General features: G+C 31.3%; 2 protein-coding genes across 2 annotated transcripts; both read right to left on the bottom strand.

Annotated features, from left to right (window-relative positions):
- Positions 1-142: 142 nt before the first annotated feature.
- On the bottom strand, positions 143-2,800 carry LOC134280104 (uncharacterized). The gene is made up of 4 exons (XM_062762531.1): positions 2,786-2,800; positions 1,722-1,979; positions 1,020-1,188; positions 143-415 (listed from the first exon to the last, which is right to left on the bottom strand). The coding sequence occupies exons 1-4, from the start codon at positions 2,798-2,800 to the stop codon at positions 243-245; spliced, it is 615 nt and encodes a 204-aa protein (XP_062618515.1). The 3' UTR covers positions 143-242.
- Positions 2,801-11,590: 8,790 nt separating this feature from the next.
- LOC134280083 (uncharacterized) lies at positions 11,591-12,264 on the bottom strand. Its single transcript, XM_062762516.1, has 2 exons — positions 12,215-12,264; positions 11,591-12,100 (listed from the first exon to the last, which is right to left on the bottom strand). The coding sequence occupies exons 1-2, from the start codon at positions 12,239-12,241 to the stop codon at positions 11,726-11,728; spliced, it is 402 nt and encodes a 133-aa protein (XP_062618500.1). The 5' UTR covers positions 12,242-12,264; the 3' UTR covers positions 11,591-11,725.
- Positions 12,265-20,214: the final 7,950 nt, after the last annotated feature.

Genomic DNA, 20,214 nt, shown 5'->3' on the forward strand with positions numbered 1-20,214 from the left:
CAAATTATTATTTGACAGAATTACTGGACAAAAAAATAAAAACAAAGGGAGAGAAAAAAATATATTTATTTTTCAAAGTTCATCAGTATCTAGACAATGAAGATCAGTTTAAATGCTTTTAAAAGCATTATGCTTTAGAACCAAATGAATGCAAATGCATTACAGATCAATACTTACAAATCAAAATTTCCAATTTCAATTAGCAAAAATGACAATAATGTAATGATCTAAATAGAATTAATTTATCCACTTTCTGTGATGTTTTTCGAACTGATAATATCCCAAATTTGTTTGGTGTTTTGCCTGATTTGTTCAATGGTCGGACGAACATTTGCTACTGCATTGTTGAAGTCACATCCTTTGATCACGTGGGGAGTGTTCATGTTGAAATCGTGTTCAGTTATTCCTCTTTCTCCTAAAATAAGAAAAGGAAACTGATCATATATTCACGAATATTCTTCATGTGTTGTTAATATAAATTAATGGTAAGAAGCATTACGAAGTCCAAAAAATTGACTTCATTTGTTTTTAATATTTTACCATCATTGTATTCCTTCATAAATACAAACTTTGGAAAATTGATTACTTATGACACCATATAAAAGTGTACTAGATTATTGATTTATGTTTGTGTATTTTAAGCCAGGTTAATAATTTAGCAATCATAGAATTTGATTCGGTACTGTTCAGTCCTACTTTTTTTAGTTGAAAAACACATAAACTAAGACAACTTAAGGATGTTTATTTCCCAATGAAATGTAAATTTTTTAATAGATTACGACAAAGCACTTCTTTATCCATGAAATCAATTTTCAACGGACCAATATTTTTTTCTCAAACCACAAATATTTGACACAACGTGCATTTGTATTTAAATTGATATATCTTTAGGGACATCAGACTTCTAGCTTATAGAATATTCGTATTTCTAGAAACTGTTATCTCGAAATTGTTCAACAAAAGCTTTGGGATGTGTGTCATGTGCAGATGTTGATGGAACCTTAAAAAAGGTAATATACCATTATTAGAATTCAGATCCTTGTAAAGTTTTATTCCAAATTCTGGATAAACGAACAGTGCCTTCATCTCGTCCAGACTAATGAGATTGTCCCCATTCTGATCATATGTGCGGAAGTTACACTGATTGGCTAGAATCCAAACGACGTAACGTCCGGTATGCTTTTCAAACTTGAAAAAAAAAGAATATACAGTGAAAACTGTCTAATCCGACACCTGAATAAACCGACACACTGTGAATTCCAACGCTAAATTTCTTTCCCATTTTACTTCTTCCCATGTTTTTATCACTGTGCAATCCCACACCCTGCCTATTCCGACACAAAATTTGTCTCCAGTGCATGTCGGATTAGACAGGTTTCACTGTATTTCAAATTAGTCAGAAATGTCATAACCATGAAACTCTAATAATTGTAAGAGTTCATATCTATAGCTATGAATTGCTATTTTCTTGTTGTAAATGCCAGTATTGTTGCACAAAGAAAAGATCTGTTTTACAAAAATACACATAAAGTAAAATTAAGGACTTTATTTATGCACGCAGTGAATTTAACATTGAAGAAAGACATACTTTTCCAAAAAATCCACATATGTGTCTGCTGATTTATAAAGTTTAACGAAACTGAAAAAGAAAGAAAAGGGATACTTTTTGGAAAATACATAGATATTAAGCATTAAAAAGACGTAGCAGATATTTCACTTACCTTAGTATCATCAGTTGACCTTTTGAACTCCTTGTTAAAGCTGAATCCGACACCCCAGCCGCCTGCAGAGTTAACACTGGCAGACACTGAAACACTGGAACTGGTATCCTTATGTTGAATTTTGTGTTCCAATGTTGCCCCTACCTCAAATATACCACTTTGGTCTACATTCAGGTTTACGCCAACATGGGATTCAGAATTCTGAGAGTGGACCAGTGCCGCCAAAGTTGCGTAAATAAAGATGAAGTTTAATTTTCCCTTTAAATAATCGTCAAAAATATCTTAATAAAATGACTTACCGCTTTCAGTAAGGAAGGATTCTTGATTGGTTTCTGACTAGATGAAATATTCAAAGTACATTTGCTTATATGTCTAATATATTTAGATTTCATGAATTTAAAAGATCATATTTTCTTTCTTCATCACAATTATACAACTTTAAACTAGAGGTGCTGTGAGCAATGAGCTTACTAAATTATACCCCCGCCTCCCATATGTATTTAAATAGCAGAGTCCATATTTTGCTATTGAAAATCCAAAATATGTGTTGGATAGAAGGTAAAATAGGAGTTGCACAATGACAATATGTAATAAAGATTCTGTGTTTCATAAAATTTTATTCTGTGACATGAAAGGAGTTGCGGATAAGAGATGGGTACCCAAAAGCGTAACAGACAGTCGGACGGATGGTCGGACAGACGGACAGACGGACGGACATCCCGATCACAGTATACCCTTCCCTTTCTCAAGCGGGGGGTATAATTTACAATGGGTAATAAAAAAGGTAAACTGAATTTAAAATCTAGCAGGGATTATATTGTTGGCGGAACGACGGCGTATGAAAATGTCTTCTTTGCTACTCCTCGAAATAACTAAAAGTATATAGAACAATATATGTAAAAAAAAAAAAAAACAATTAAATACTTGAAAAATTTCTAATGTAATTAAAATTTCTGTGAAATCACAAATTTTCGTAGAAGGTTAGTTTTCGTTGTTCTCGAGGTATGAAGAAACCCACGAATTCATGTCCACCACAAAATAATAAATGTTACATACATACCTACTCGACGATTCTTCATCCATGAATTCAAATCCCCACGAACCAAGAGTTTTTACTTAAACCATGAAAATTTGACCCCACGAAAATGTGTGATTTTACAATAATCATAAAAGACTAACGTTTTAGACTATTTAAAATTATTTTGATTTTGAGCACAGACTACAATTATCTAAGCTCCTGTCAGTTTTCTTAAATTTTGACATCATTAAAAAATGTTTCCTAGAAAAAAAGCTACTCAAACAGTACGTTATGTTGTGTTCATGAAATTACTATTGCTGGAAAATACTCTTTAAAATACATTTAGAATTCTGTAAGTATTTTTATTTCGATTTGCAAAAAAAAATTGATACTAACAGTCGGAACATACTGTTTATATGTTGACTTCTATAAATGGTAAAATTCTACTTAATCATAATAATATGAGATTTAAGAGGACGAAATGTTTTTATTTAAGTAATTACAAATGTGCTTACCATTTCTTCAACAAGTCCGAACTAATTCAGGCTTTGCAACGAAATTCCTTGTTATATATGTGAGCGTTTGTATTGGAATTTCCATTGGTTTCAGTTTTAAAAATCAACTTAGGAAATTCCTAAATATTTACATTTAAAATGAATTGGTGTCTTATGTAACATTTTTTTATGTTACATAAAGCATGTGTACCACTAGATTTTGGAAATCTGCACGAAATTTTAAATACATTTTTTTTTGTTAGTTTTCAGGATGTGTTTATCACCTGATGTCTGACTCATGGTCAACATGTATCAGCCAAATTATGTGGGTGAAATAAATACCAGAAATAAAGGTAAATAAAATATGTTAAAAATTTATTTCTCTTTCTTCCTGGTTGAAACGAACAATATAGTAACGAGATTAATAAACTTCAGGTACACATCTTATGTGTGTTTGCACTATTTTTGAAACGAAAGAACTTCATTTTTTTTAAATTAATCAAAATTTAATTGGACTCAAATTCCCTGTGCTTCTTATAATCTTCGGACTCATATCCAATGACCATTTTCTAACGAGCTGCTTGTATCTCTGACTGCCATTTAGTTGGAGCATTTTGTAAAAGTGAAATAAACTGTAAACGAGAAAATTTACAGAGGATTTTTTTAAAACCAGTTAAAATTTTTTTCAGTACACATCAGCATTTAACACATCAAAATATTTCTAATGATTTTTCAGCTATTGCAAAAAATGTTGAGGAAAAAACTTCTGTGACATTAAATTTTCATGACGCATAGTTTTCCATGTTTTTAAGGTTTTGTAAGTTCTATGGTCGAAACAATGACCTTGTCAGTAAATACAATTTATTACTGAGTCAATTGCTGACTGACGTTTTTCATACTAATTGTTAGTCCATTATTTATACACTGTATTGGCGATGGAAATTTGAGTTATTTACCGATCATGACAGGGAGCGGTTGTGACTGGTCAGCAGGGGATGCTTACTCCTCCATGACACCCGATATCCTAGACCTTTAATGTTTTGGAGGTCCGTGTTTGCTCTGCACCTGGCCTATTTTTGTATTGTTTGTGGACTTTTGATCTGGAATACCTTTTGTTATCGCCATATGTTTCACAGAAAGACGCAGAAAATTTTGATTGCCACGAAATGTAAAATTTTGTATTCAGAACTACAAGATATTTTCCGATCATGGAATAAAATCTCTACTAAGCAATATTTTTTCCTCAAACCTCGAAAATTTGACCCCCATAAATGCGATTTACAATACATTGAATATGTTTTTCATTATTAATGCAGACAGTTGAGATCTTAGAGCGAATTTTGATTATAATACACATGTGTTGTATTACTTCAAATGTGAAATATTTCAATGATATTCCAATGAGAAAATTAAAATGCAAATTCAGAAAGATACAGAAAAGTTAATAATTTAAAAGGTAAAAAAAAGTTATAATTCTGTACCAAAGTACGATTTGGGGTGATAATTTCGTGGTACATGTATTATAAATGCAATTACTCATTTTGAGTGTTTGTGAAAAAAAAGAGGATTAATTTCTTATTTTTACCATCACTAGTCAATCTCAGAAAAGATAGAACTTTCTAAATGCATTTATCTCGCTTTCTTTGATGTTTTGTTGAATAAAACCTAAAAAAAAATTTAACACGCTTATAATATCAATAAATCTCGGACTTAATTAGAAATTGTATATATTTCAGTCCTCATCTCATATCAAGAAACAGTCTCACTTAGCGCTGCAATGCTTCTTTTTATATCATTTTTGTACTGACGTGTCCCTTGCTGTAAAACCTTAACTTTGCAATAAAATTTTGCAGCTAACTTTAGGTTGTCTGAATACATATTCCTATCTTGACTAGCTTAGTGGTTAGTGTGTTTGACTTATTAGCCAGGCTTTTAGGTTCGTTCCTGGCTAGAGAATTTATTTTAATTAAGAAAAACAACATTTAAGGAGTAATATATTGTAATTCGGCCAAGGACAAAAGATTCATTTTTTCCAAGAATCACGATTTTTTTTGCAAGATTTTCAATTTGCCATTTTTCAACATGTATTTTTGTATCAGAACTGTACCTGTCATTGACACAAAACAATAAAAATCGTTATGAATAGAATTTATTTTACAAATATTCAAACAATTATAAGATTAAATCAATCTCATCTAGTCAACAAAATATAATTAAAATTATTATCAGAAATATTAACCTCTGAAGACCCTTCCCCACCAGGATCGTCTTCTTCCTTTCCTTTTCTTGGATCCGCCACCGATATTTGCTTTTACTCCGACCCCGGCTTCTACTCCAGATCCAAATTTTTGGCATAAGCTGAAAAATCTACATATTTTCTTTCAAATTGATGTTAGCTTTCAAATATCCGTCTTTATTTCCTGTTCCATATATTGAGAAGTAAGAATTTTTGTGTTGGAATTTAATCCCAGCTTCAGATTTGTAATCAGTTGTTCTTCCAACGACTTTGAAAGGTGGAAAATTTAAAATGGGCTGTAATGGTACAACCTGGGGGTTCACAATCGTCACCAATATTGATAGTATCAAAACGAGTTCCAACTGCAACTATAAAAAAAACAATTACTTCTATGAAATACATACATATAGAGAGAGATAACGAACAGTATTCATACTCAAAAGTCCATTAAACAATACAAAATAGAGCAAGGAAACGCTTCAACAAACTCATTCATTCAAATCACACTGACAGACGTCGATAATGCATACACTTCGTAACGTAGTGGTGAAAGCGGTCGGTCTTGGACAAAACCCTGCAATATGGAGAGAGTTCGAATAATACATGAAGATTTTTTTTTTCTGTTTTGTTTTCACATATCTTAAAACATGAGTGAAAAATAAATTATAAATAAAATATTCAAACAATGAAATACAGAATTAAGTGTGTAAAAGATGATATAAACAATGAAATTATGAAAAATACAACTTTTAGAATTGAGAAATGTCTTTTCTCAAAGCGGGGGATTGTCCTCGCCTTGTACGCCTCCATTCTTTTATAATTTTTTTTTTAATATTCTTTCTGCGTGAATTCTTATTACATATATGTGCTCACAAATGTAGAATTGCCGAAAGTTATTCTTCAAGACATGCAAAATGACAAAACTATCAATTCATCACGTGTGTTACATTCAAGGAAAAATTAAAATGAACGTTTGTGAATAATTTTATTTTTAGATCCAGAGGACGATGGCGAGGTCTGCATTGGGAAAGCCCCTTTCATCGTAGCTACTCTAGCCGTGATTACCGCCCTTGTTACCTCAGTTGTGACAGCCTTGACCTTCCTGAAGAAGAACAGAGCCAACGCGCAAGCGCTCAGGAAACTGGATCCCTCTGGCCTCACATCCGTTTCGTTATCTTAATTATGTCATAGTATAACAATTACGAGCCCGACTTATCTGAATACAGAACTTTTACAAAAAATAATTGGAAATAGTGCTTCTTTTTTTCAAATTTTCAAAATGTTGTTTTTTATCAATAAATTCTGAGAATACAAGTTTAATCTTATTGTCTTTTAAACCTCATTTTCTTTTGAAATATGCTGCAAAAATTAAACTTTTCAGAGATTCAATCCTAATCTTGTCTACACTCTTCATCGAAGGATTGTTTAGATTGTCATCCTTTTTATGTGTTTGTGGCTTCTTCTCTAATACAAAGCTACTCAATTGGCGCAACTACAATTGATATAAAAGCCATTATTGAAATAAAACCCAATGTTGAAATAATGTCTACTATTAAAATAAAGTCCATTTTTAAAAACCATTATTCAATATTTGACATTATTTTGACAGTTGTTGTAACTTTTGTTTAGTTTGCAATTCTAGACTTCTGGTCGTTAGTTTGTCATGCATTCTCAACTATCATTAGTAACTTTAATATTTAATGTATTCTCGATTTCTATTGCTGTATATATTTCAAATGCGGTTAGAAGAGACACAAAAAACCTACAAAGAGCAAAAAAATCTATAAAGAAATGTATAGAATAATTAAAACGTTATTTTTGCAAATTCTACAGTATAGAATATAATTTGTTATCAAATTTTTATTTGAAAGACTCACTGGACAAAAAATAAAAACAAAGGGAGAGAGAAATATTTATTTTTCAAACTTCTTTTGTATCTAGACAATGAACATCAATTCAGATATTTTTAAAAGCATAATACTTACATATTGTGAGAACTAAATGAATGCAAATCCTCAATGAAAATCAAAAAAATATTTGATATTTCATCTAACATTAAAGTATACTCAACGTAAAACCTCTACAATTTACAGAAAAATATCACAAAGAATGAAATCATTTGCCTATGAAAATGCATACACACAATACAAAGAACAAAAACGATCATTTTCTCATACTTTAACAAAATTTTTCAATAATTATGAGTGGGTCTTTGCTCTATATCTTTTGAAAGATAATCCTAAAAGTTTGCAATAAAATATACATTTTTTGGTTTTCAAAAACATGGACCGAAGATCCACTTTACCTTAAAAGTCCACTTTTATGATAAACATTCGCATCTTTCCGAGAAATACTTCAAGTCCATGAAGTCAAAGGTCATATCACAAACATGATTTAAAAGCCAAATTTCATCATGAGCCATGCATGTAGCATAGTGGTTTGCGCGTTAGTCTCAAAGCAGTATGATACTGAATATTGAATTGACATATTGAATATGATTTCTTAATACCTGACGCTATATGAATTCTGCCCGCTTTGTTCCCCCATCTTCTTTATTTTGCACGAAGTTCCCGACTAAAATTTTAATGGACTTCTCTCAAAAATATTTCAGAAAAAGGAATTTTCATGAATTTTGATGGATCAAGTTGTATGCTTGTGTATAAAAGAATTACTTTAAATTGCTACTTTCGTTGCTGTATAACTTTTAAGAGATAATGAATACTAAATTACAGTGTACTATATATATATGCAATTCGAGGGTGAAATTTTGACAGTTTTTTCTTTAGAGAATCTAATCTTCAAAACAGATAAAGAAAACGAAATTCAAAGCCCTTCCAATATTTTAAAATCTATGTTGTTTACATATAATCTTCTTAAACGTTTATATATGTCAATCAAAGGATTGCAAAGATTTATGCCTGACACCAAATATTTGATTTCCATCGAAAGCAAACATCATCCGAAATGTGAAAAATAGTTTTGATGTTCTCATGAATTTTTAACATATCTGGCATACATTAAAAGTTTTTTTAATGCACCAAGAAAAATTAATGTTTAGGACAGTTGATTAGGTAGTCTATAGCTAGTCAACAAAAGCTGTTAAGATTTATTTTAAAACTATCGCCAGTATATCTATTAATAAATTAATGGAAGAACGTACATATACCTTTTCTGTAGAGCGTATGCTATGTCAATTTGCGTTAAAGATGTTTAAAATTTTGTTTATATAGAGAAATAAGTTTAATTTTCCATGTACGTCAGTTAAACGGATTTAATTGGAAAACCCCTGGTCCTAGACATTTCACAGCCTTGTACAGTACAAGACGTTTAATGAACGATCATTTTATGCATCAATAATTCATTATGAAACAGTGTATATTTCTTTATAAAATGCGTAGGTTATTACATAAAGAAAATCTTTTTTATGAATTGTCAATAATGCCATCTGAAGGTAATTTGTAAAGTTACATAATTATAATAAGAATTAATTATTTTTGCTTATTAAGAATTAATCATAATTTTGTTCGTTTTGTAAAGTAATTAAATTATTTTTTTTAATTTCTTTACTAGGGATATTACTGTTCTAGAAAACCTCTTTGATTAGGAAATTTAAATTCAATTTAAAAATCTGTTTTTAAATTTTGACCGCCAATGTTAACTAAGGTTATAATTGGCATTACTTTCAATCAAATAAAAATGTCATTTTTTATTTTAATTTTGAACTCTTATCAGTTTTGTTTCAATCTCCACTTACTTATTGCATATCAATAGTCCGTTATTTGTTAATGACAAAATATATTTATTTGTAGTTTTGACAGGTATTCCGGTGTACATGTATACTAAACATATGAATTTGTATATTTAAAATTTAATTCTCCACTTTAAGTATGACCTTGGAACAGTTGAAAATAACTAACAGTGATTGGTCTCAATGCTGTCACGTGCAAAGTTTAAAATAATATTTCAAATAAGGCAATTGCTTTGACCTAAATATTAGATAGGACAAAATTATTTTGATCGTCGTTATATGGGACGGCTACATTGTCGTCAATGTATGTAAAGTAAAATTTGCGTTTTGATATACACAATACAATTCAAATCATTTTTCACGCAGTAAAGCTAGAGCACAAAATAAAGAGGAGGGTCTAATTCATGTGAAAAAAAAACACCATTACACACATTAATAATATTTCTTTAAAATATATAGAAAGAATTGAATAATTTTCAAGTTTAGAACAACTACATCTGGGCAATAAACTATATCGAAACTAATTGATGTATATATATATATATGTATATATATTTATTAGTTTGTTGATATTTACATTTGAATGCAATATATTTAAAATGAAACTTGTTTATGTGTTTGGAAATTTTATAACCATAAACTATTAATTTGAATAAAATATGCTTAATTTTCTTATTCATATATAGTATCCCTAGCAGTTACTCTTTCGATGGTAAATATGGTTTGTTACTGACCAGTAAAATATCAATAATGACCGAGGCGAAGCCTCCGGTAAATAATGTCTCAAATCCTGTGTATATGTAATGTTAAATGTATGAACTTTTTGCGTTTGTATAGGTTAAATTGGGACTATAAAAATATTATATGATAAAAAACACATATGTTAACAATTCCATTTATGGTTTAGGCGTGGAAAGCTTTGTGTTTGGTGCGTCTTACTTATGAACCAAGATTTAAGGTTCTATCCCGGCTAGAGTATTTATTTTTTATTAAGGAAATCAACATTTAAGGTCTAAGGACAAAAGATTCCTCTTTTTTGTTAAAAAAAGTCCTTATATTTGATTCGTAGATGATATAAATGAGCACTGAAATTTGGCATTTTCTTCTGCATCAAACAGGTTAATATTTATTGTTTAGTGTATGGTATAATAAATTTTACAATTCTGTTATTTTTTGACAAAGTAATCTCTCCTAATATAACATTGTTAATATTAAACCCAACTCTTTTTGAAGTAGTTCTGTATATTGTATATATGTTGGCTAAGACTACTCCACATTGCCAAAAAATAGAATTTCATTATGAATTGTTTCAAATTCATTCTTACAAAAGGCACAACAATCAGTAGTTATAATACACGTATTATTTTTTTTCAGAAAGTGACTTACAGGAAAAATCCTATGCAATATTCTAAACTGCAGCCACTGAACAGCTGTATCACTTGTTTCTTTAAAAACAACTTTATAAACATCATGTATTTCAAATTTCGTCTCATGCAGAAGACATTTTAGCTCACCTGAGCCGAAAGCTCAAGTGAACTTTTCTGATCAAAATTTGTCATTTGTCTTTCGGCGTCGTTGTCGTCGTAAACCTTTTACATTTTCATCTTCTGCTCTCACAAACCACTGGACCAATTTCAACCAAACTAGTAACAAAGTATCCTTAGGTTGGGCCACCATGGACGATCAAAGTTTAACATAGGAGGTTATAGGGAAATTCTTTAAAGATTTCTTCTCAAGAACTGCTTAGCTATCGTCAAATTTATAGGCAAGCATTCTCGGGTGGTGTAGATTCAGGTTTATTCAAATTATGACCCCCGGGGGAAAGGTGGGGCCACAATGGAATATCAATGTTTTACATAGGAATACATAGGAAAAATCTTCTTCTCAAGAACAGCAAAGCCATGGTAGGTCTTATTTATACGGAAGCATCCTCAGGTAGTGAAGATTTATATTGTTCAAATCATGACCCCTCGGCGTAGGATGGGACCTCAATGAAATTTCAAACTTGTAGGAAAAAAGTCAGTAAGTCAAAACATATATGTACCATTAAGCATCCTTAGTTAGCGTACATCTAATTTTGTTCAAATCATACCCCTCCCTTTCAGAAGTAGGTCGGGATCACAAATGTATTTAAGCTTTCCAAAGCTTAACTGATTTTAATTTTTATCCTAGCTACAGTGACATTGCTCATGTGAGCGATGTGTTACCGGGGCCTCTTGTTGGTTTCCTTTTTATTTTTACAAAGGATCACGTCGTTTATATAACATGATTTTCAATTTGCCGCTTTTCAAATTTTAATTTTCGCAGTCACAACTTTCATTTAAACAAGACAAAAAATCAATATAAATCAAATTTATTTTTCAAAAATTCAAACAATCATCTGAATAAATCATTTCAGATTAAGATTTTATTAAATAAATCAGAATAATAATACATTATAATATAAATGTCATAATTAATGAATAAATTATGTTCAACAATATACAATCAAAATCATCTTCTGAAATATTAACCTCTGAAGACCCTTCCAAGCCAGGATCGTCTTTTTCCTCCTTTCCCTTTCTTTGATCCGCCACCAATATTTGCTTTTATTCCGACCCCAGCTTCTACACCAGAACCAACATTTCTGGCATACGCTGTATAATCTATATTGTTCTTTTTTAAATTGATGTTGGCTTTCCAATCTCCGTTTATATTTCCTGTTCCATGCATTGAAAAGTCAGATTCTTTGGGTTGGAATTTAATCCCAACTTCGGGTTTATTATCAATGGTTCCTCCAACAACTTGGAAAGGTGGAATATAAAAAAGTGTCTGTACTGGCATAACCTGGGGGTTAACAATCGTTACCAATGTCGATAGTATCAAAACGAGGTCCAGGTGCAACTATAAAAAAGAATCAATTACTTTTATGTAATATGTACTCTAGAGAGAGAGAGAAAGATAAACAACAGTATTCAAGCTCAATAGTCCATTAAACAATGAAAATTATGAGCAAACATAGCTATCCAAAACATCAGATGTCATGAAGAAGAGAGCATCCCCTTCCAACCTGTCACATCCGTTCTGTGCTTTTTGTCATGAATGGGAAATAAAAGAAAAAAATCGTCGATACATGTAGTTCAGTGCGTGTACAGTGTATAAAGGCCTAACAATGAGTATAAAATGTCGGTCAGTATTTGATTGAATTAAAAATTGTATTTGCTGACAAGGACATTATATTAGCCATAGAAGTTACGTAATGATGACTTAAACGAGACTGCTTATATTCTTTTTTCAGCTCCTTGTTTGCCAAATGTATGTATATCAGTTCTAAAATAAAATTGTAGATGTACGTAATGGCAAGCCTGAAAAATCATATTTGCGAATTCAGCTAACATTTTATCCTGCGGAATGAATAAATTGTGTTGAGATGTTTTTTTACTTTATTTTCATTTTCTACTTTTATTGAAATTTCAATGCTCATGAATTGAATATGACAAAAAAAATTATTTATTATTCAGCTGTAAGGAAATGCTGACGAAAATACTAATCTGAAAATAATTTTGACTTTTTTTTAGAAATCCGAGATCTTAGTTAGGATTTTTTAATTTATTATACACTTGTATTTTAATATTTCTATTAGCGAAAGAGGTCGAACCTCAGATGTAAAAGTTTCTTTAGACATAACCAAACCACAACTTCTACAAATATAAAGAGATGCAGAACATTTCAAGGGTTTAAAAACAGATTTTGGGTGTAAATTTCGTGGTTTTCTAAATATGTCAAGACGTAAATAAACCTTAACTTTTAGGGGGAAATGCCAGGTAAAATTTATAGTCGTTTTTCACTTTGTTCAAGAAGCCTTTTTTCGAATAAAATCTATAATAGACAATGGATAACTCTTTTTAGAAATTACCTTTCCTATGACTTTGTCCATTTTGTCGCCTTTATCCTTTGGAAATGATACACTTTAAGCGGATTAATCTGTTTATATACAGTTATATTGGAATTTTCTGTCTTCGTCAGTGTTTACTTTTTTATTGGAAAACCCCGTATTCTTTTTTCGGAAAATTCATCGAGTCGAAGATTGTAAGAGTGCCAGCTGACAATCATTTGATGCATTAATTATTCATATTTCGAGAACAGTCCTGTAATATTTTACAAAATGTGCAAGAACAATTCAATGAAAATGTTTTACGTAATATGTCAAAGACAAAGACCTTTGGTAATTTATCAAAAAAAATTAATGTACATAATTATTGAGAACGATGCATAACTTAGTATCAAATATTTTTTCTGTGATGATGATTATTAAAAGCAAATAAATTTATGTACTTTTAGTATTTTCATTGTTAATTCATATTTTTCAAAAGACAAATGTGCAGAAACAAATCATAATAATACTAATTTTAGAAGTAGGAATGTATGTATAAGTACATTTCTCATGTCTCACACATGTTTTTTCCTTATTTTTTTCCCCAAAATGTATTGAATAATGATTTTTTCCCCAAAAATTAAATTTTCCATTTATAAAAATTCTAAGTCAGAATGGGAATTCCAATTTTTCTATGCATTAAGATTTAATGATATTTTTAAATAACTATTAAAAGTAACATGTATAAACTATATCAAAACTTATTATTATATGCAATAAGCTCATTACGTAAAACGGACACTGAAGGGTATAAAAAGGGGAAAAAAACTTATCGCCTTGAAATTGCGTTTGTAAATATCAATTTTGAAAAACTGTTACTTTGAATGCAATGTCTTATTAATTATTTAGGTCATATATAGCCTACTGCATATTATAAAAATATTCACAGGCAAGTAGTAAAGTGATATAGTCGTACTGCTGTGTATAGTTGCATGCAGATACATGAACCAGTTTGTGATAATCCAACCGACTGCAAGGGATACCTGAAGAGGATTCGAAGAAGTATTTAAACATAAACATTAAAAGGTATTGTGATAATAGGAAAGTTCAAGATCCTAATGTAAATGTAGCAAATATATTATTCATATTTTTTATCGGGAAGACTCAGAAAACTTCAATATGATGTCAAATGAAAATTTATTTGACAAATGAATTATATAAATTGTCATGGCTTGCAGTATTTTTCTAAACTACAAAGGTCTGGAGGATATCTATAAGTTTAATTGATTTTAAGTTTTAACTTGACTTTGTCTCTAAAGTATTTCCTAAATGACCATAATTCTGAAGCAGTGTTCTACATCATCAGAACTTTTTTTTCTTCGGTGCAAACTCGACGTGATTTTTTTTAGCAATAATATCCGTGGTGTGTTAGCGATCAAATTTACAACTGAACAACTTTTCATTATCATTGCAACGTATTTACACGTCAATTTACATAAATTATTTTTTTTTATCACTTTCCTAATATTAGATCTATCGTCACGTGTACTTTTACTCAAAATTATCTCTTTGACAATCGTAAAATTAAAAAATAAACACCGATCTAGTGATGATTGTACTTTAAGAAAAAAATAATAAGTACCGAAACTTTAAATGCGCACTTTCACAGTAATGCGCATTGTCATATCAAATTCATCTTTATTATAAGGTCATAAGAAACGAATACCTGCACATATTTACTTACATACGAGAATTTTATCAGACAGAAATCATTGCATCTTTTGACACTTCGGTCGATTGAGAGAAAGGATAAAAGCGAACCAAAGAGAGAAAGATGATCACATAAAGAAGAAAGCACTGCAAATTACAGTAATACTGTGTCTACATCATTACAAAATGCAAAATGTACCGTACAGTATGCTAATTAAATTGACTTGATATAATACTAAACGAGCATCAGCATTATAATAACAGAAATACTACACTGATGATGAAGAAACTGACTGAGTATAATGTGAGAAGTACATATTAAATTGGTGTGTTCACTGATTTTAATGATAGAACTACCGCATGTAATGTTAAACGTACTTCATTCAATGATAACAAGAATAGATATGGGTTACCCCATATCCAAAGATATTCGACTTTTAGATTTAATATGCTTATCAGTGTTTATCTGTTTATAATGACGTTAATAAAAAAACTGCAATGTCTAGTTATGGAACTGGTGTAAATTTCGTGAGCATGGTGAGGTCACCCAGTCTCCTAGCTGCAATAATGTAGCCCTCTCCGATTTTTTTTGTTTTTGGGAGAGGGCTACAACTCCTTAGGATCTCTATAATGGCGCAGATGCGGCAGTGGATCACTCCCGCACGGGTTTCGGCTCAAATTATCAGTAAACGGCTATTTTATTATCATCTCTTACCTGGAATCCAAATATGTAATTATTCAAAACATAAATCGATCCAAAAATATTCACAACGATCCATATATCGGTTATTTTTCGTGTGTGTCAACAGCTTAACTTGAATTTATCCGCCATGTTTACTGACCTTGATGGATTGTATTTTGGGACAGCCAATGAGAATTTAGGTTCTTTAGGAGAGGATCTACTAGGAATTCCCTTATTTTAAGCATACGTATCGCTGTTTGCGCAAAAATAACACTTGAAATGGTTTTATTTATCGATGTTTTTGTAATATATTATAGCACAATCGTTTATAAACATCGACATTTGCTTTATTTGGTTGTTCCAAATTTCAAGCGAAAGTCTCACTACGTCACGCGTGAACTGTCATGGCTGCTGAATATTGCAGCTGGGAAAGACACAGATTTATTTTACATGGTTTTCGAGTTTAACAGGCTATGTTGTTGACAGTGAATGAAAATTCCGTCTTATAAGAAGTAAGTTTAATGTGAAAATTATTTATTTTGCCTCCAATCACCCGTATCAAAAAAAATATATTTGCACCATTACGGAGATGCGATGGAATTGTAGCCCTCTCCAGAAAACATCAGATAAAAAAATCGGAGAGGGCTACATTATTGCAGCTACCAGTCTCCTAACAAACGGTACACATAGGCCTACATGAACCTGTGTCCGCAAGACCAACATTAGCCTTGATCTACACACGTGCGATGGAGCTGTTAAACGCATCCAGCGAGCTCGGAGGAACACGTTTTGTTTTGCCGAGAAGTTACGATGGCAGACAAAACTTTTCTTTTCTTAATTAGATCATATGAATACGAATTCTGATTAATAAAAATTATACAATCCCTGTTGAACTATATATAGTTTGTTCTAACATTTGCATCTGCAACAACTTGTGTTTAAAATGGCCGTGTTAGGAAAATCAAGACCGGATCGGATAATTCTAAACTGAAAACCTTTTTTGTTTTGAAAATTACTGAAATATGCTAATGTATTCGTCCCAGATATTACTTACATTATTCAAGTTCTATATACAATGGTAAGCCTATGCTGAACTCCAACACGAACCCGAATGTCCGACCCAGTTCTCGTTTTGCCACACATTTTATCCCCTACAGTTTACAAAGTGTACACACGTGAGCAGAATCCAGCCAGGGATTGAAAATTCCGTCATTTAATAATATACACACACAGAATGATTTATTTTTTCTTAAAAGGAAATTGTATGATAATTAACAGACTATAAACATGTACTTAATACAATTGTTGATATAGTATTATCAATTCATCGGTGAAAAAATATGAATCGAAGAATGACCTAAATATTCTCTATTATCAAACATGTAAAAAAAAAAAAAAAGGCTGAGGAGGGAGCGAGCGTAGGAATATTGATATTTTTTATTTGCATTTCGGGGGGAAAGTGATTTTCTAATAATATTTTGACGTTATTTTTGATTTCTTTAACGTATGAAATACACAACTTCACTCTTATCATGAACAATAATGTTGTATCTACTTAATCATGATGGAACTATTTTGGTCGGACCAATTTGTGTGAGCTGCCGCTGAAAACAATAATATATCTTGCAGAGATAGTATGCATTGATCGAATATATTAAAAACACCTCATATAATGAGGGATGTACTATATATTTCACATTTGCATTTTTTGTGAAAAGGCCTTACTTTAGGTACAAACATATCTGATCTGCATTCAGAAAGCTTAGTCTTCGCTATGTTGTATACGGGGGCATCAGTGTTTCACAAACACATTGCGTGAAATATGAACCTGTTGAGCAAAATCACAGAAGTAACTAGAGCAAAGCTCGTTGCAAAGCAACGAGTAGGTCTTCCGTCCTGTTTAACCGAGAGTAGCTTTCATTTTTCACAAAAATGAGAAATAACGCCCAAAAATGCTTTGAATCCTCTAAAGCTATGTTAATTAATGCAAAAATCAGCCATTTTTTGCTACTTCCGGTTTGACCAGAAGTGACGACGACGAACGGAAATTAATGTTTAAGCTCCCAGAGACATATGTTACCCAAAAACTTGTCATAAACGGCAAAAATACGCGTTTTCCGACTACTTCCGGTTTGGCAGGAAGTGACGATGCTTTATGTACTTTGACGACTTCATTTGATTAAGCTTGACATTTTCAACAACTTTGCTTCTTTGATGTATAACAAATTCTCAATACTTTTTGAGATATCTGGAAAAAAATTTTGGCCCCTCTAGATCCTTTAATTTAGGGGTCAGCCCTTTTTCCGACATATCATTTGAAAGATCTTTTAATTCTGCACAAATTATGTTCTATATATTTTAACAAAATATTTTTAGTTTAGAAAATAAAAAGCAAAATATGAGCAGTTTTGGGCTCTTTTAAGCGTTCTAATTTTTGACCCCTATATAGCGCCATTTTGAATAGAGAAATCGAAAAACAAAAACCGATTTGCACAACTTCAGTCCTTCTATTATCTAAAATCAGTAGAATTTCTGCTCCAGCTTAAGCTGTCTCAGAGCCTTTATCTGGAAACGAAAGCCTATAAATTTTCGTTTAAAGGTAAATAACTCAAAACCGGAATTGACTTTTTAAAATTTTAGTCAGCATTCTGATAGAGTTTATAAACGTCTGTAACCTCTGAAAATTTGAGCAAAATCCGTTGAGAAATGAGTGAGATATGAGGCCTCAAAGTTGCGGTTAGGAAGCAGAAGAAAAAAAAAGAATAATAATCTTTACCAACAGAATCAGAGAAGAAGGTCTTCCGTTGGAAACGGAAGACCTTAATTAATGCTATATGGTTTGAATTGACTGTGGTAGGGTTACCTATAAAAAAATCTCTTTTTTCCTAGCGCTCTAGCTAGACGTTGCTGCATATTTCTGGAATACACATGCTCGGCTTCATGGTCGGGCATTATTGTGAAAACTACTATAGATAGACTGTATGATAACAATTTCATTGTGTCATTAAGAGCCATTCTCTGTAATGATTTGGAATTTTATATAGGAGCTGTGGCACACATAGTCTCATGAATTTCTCCAAACTCTCTATGATAAAAGTCATTGATACCCTAAACTGAAATCAGGCAAAAATTGGTTGCTATGTTTTATAGTTACCATGGCAACATGTCTTAAAGTTCTAAAAATGGCATTTTTTAACATGTTTAGAGCCCCATAGTTAACATTTGCAGCAAAGCAATCAATTGGCAATGACTATTTCCAAAAGTTGAAGGTCAGATGTCTCAAATGCATGATAAACATGTTTGGTAAATCAACTATTACATACGTTACTATGGTAACAAAGTATTCAAAAGTAAAAAAAAATATTCATTGTATTTTATAAAGTCATACACGTAAAAATAAAAAGCAATTAAAGGATGAAATGTGACCAAATAATAGAAAAAAGAGCCTTGAAACATATTCCAAGAACAAAATATGATATTTGATTTTGGTTGGCAATGGTTGCCAAGGTTTTTATACCACAGAGAGCCTTCAAAGTAACACTCTGTATGTTTAAATCTGATCCTATCTTTTAAAAAAGCACATTTCCTCATAACTAATGATCAATTTTTAAAGATGTTGGTGTGCTCCTAGTTTTCCCATTTTAAAAAATTCAGATTAGATTCTTTAAATAGAGCGTTGCTATGGAAATAAGCAGAAAATATATGCTTAAAAACCTGAAAAATATTTTCTTTCCTTGGATACGTACCTTTAAATGAAGATTCCCCAAACTTTTATGATTAATATTTGTGAACAACTAGCCCGACTTTTAATTTTGACTATCATCCAATCTCTAATTGGATGCAAGGAGCTGGCACATAGGGTTTAATATTGGTATAAAGTTCACAAAATCGAACATTTTCCCTTCTTGGTAACCATAGTAACAGTGTTGTTTTCTCAAATTCTATCAATATATGATATTCAACTTCAGTTCTAACAGATAAGTACTATTCAAGCTGAGTCCTTTAATTTGTTTCTTGATTATATGGCAATTTAATTCTTAATGCAGCTAAAAATAATTCACTTTTAAGCACTGGTACTTTGTTTCCATGGTAACACTGCAAAGTAGGAATTATACCCAATTTTTCTTATGGTTTTGGTGTTGCAAGGTCCTAAGGATGCATATTTGCCAATCTTGACTTTTCATGTTTTTCCTCAAGACAGTAGCATTAACCCAATCGTAGTTACTGGTTTTGCATGGTTACACTGTGTTACCATGGCAACCATAAAAGTTATTTGTAGAATAATATTGCTTATACTTATATACTTAAGATCAAACATTTTCATTGTTTTTCTTAAGTAGTTGATTGAGTTTGAGCATGTAACACCTACCATTAGTGAATACGGAGTGTTTTTCAGCATATTTCAGCATTTTAAATGTATTCCAAATGTACCCTTGGTTACCACTTACTTAGAGATATATTCTAAACAGTTTCTTTACAGTATAAGTGACATCAAGGTGTCATGTTTTTGTGAGAATGGTTTGTTTGCCTTTTCTAGTTTTTATTAAGCCACAGTCAAGATCTAAAGTGGCTGAAAATCTCGATTTTTCAAACTTTTCCGGCTGTTGCCATAGCAACCGAGACACTTAGCAACAAAATTTTGTTTGATATTTGTTTTCGGTGTCAAGTACTAAGCATGGGTGAAGTTTCATCAAAATTGGTGACCATGTGTGGCAACGAAGTTTAAGTGGTTACAGAGAATGGCTATTAAAT

This window comes from Saccostrea cucullata, unplaced genomic scaffold (genome assembly GCF_032062105.1).
Source record: "Saccostrea cucullata isolate Sc308-1 unplaced genomic scaffold, CSIRO_AGI_Scuc_v1 ctg1398, whole genome shotgun sequence".
NCBI classification, from domain to species: Eukaryota; Metazoa; Mollusca; class Bivalvia; order Ostreida; family Ostreidae; genus Saccostrea; species Saccostrea cuccullata.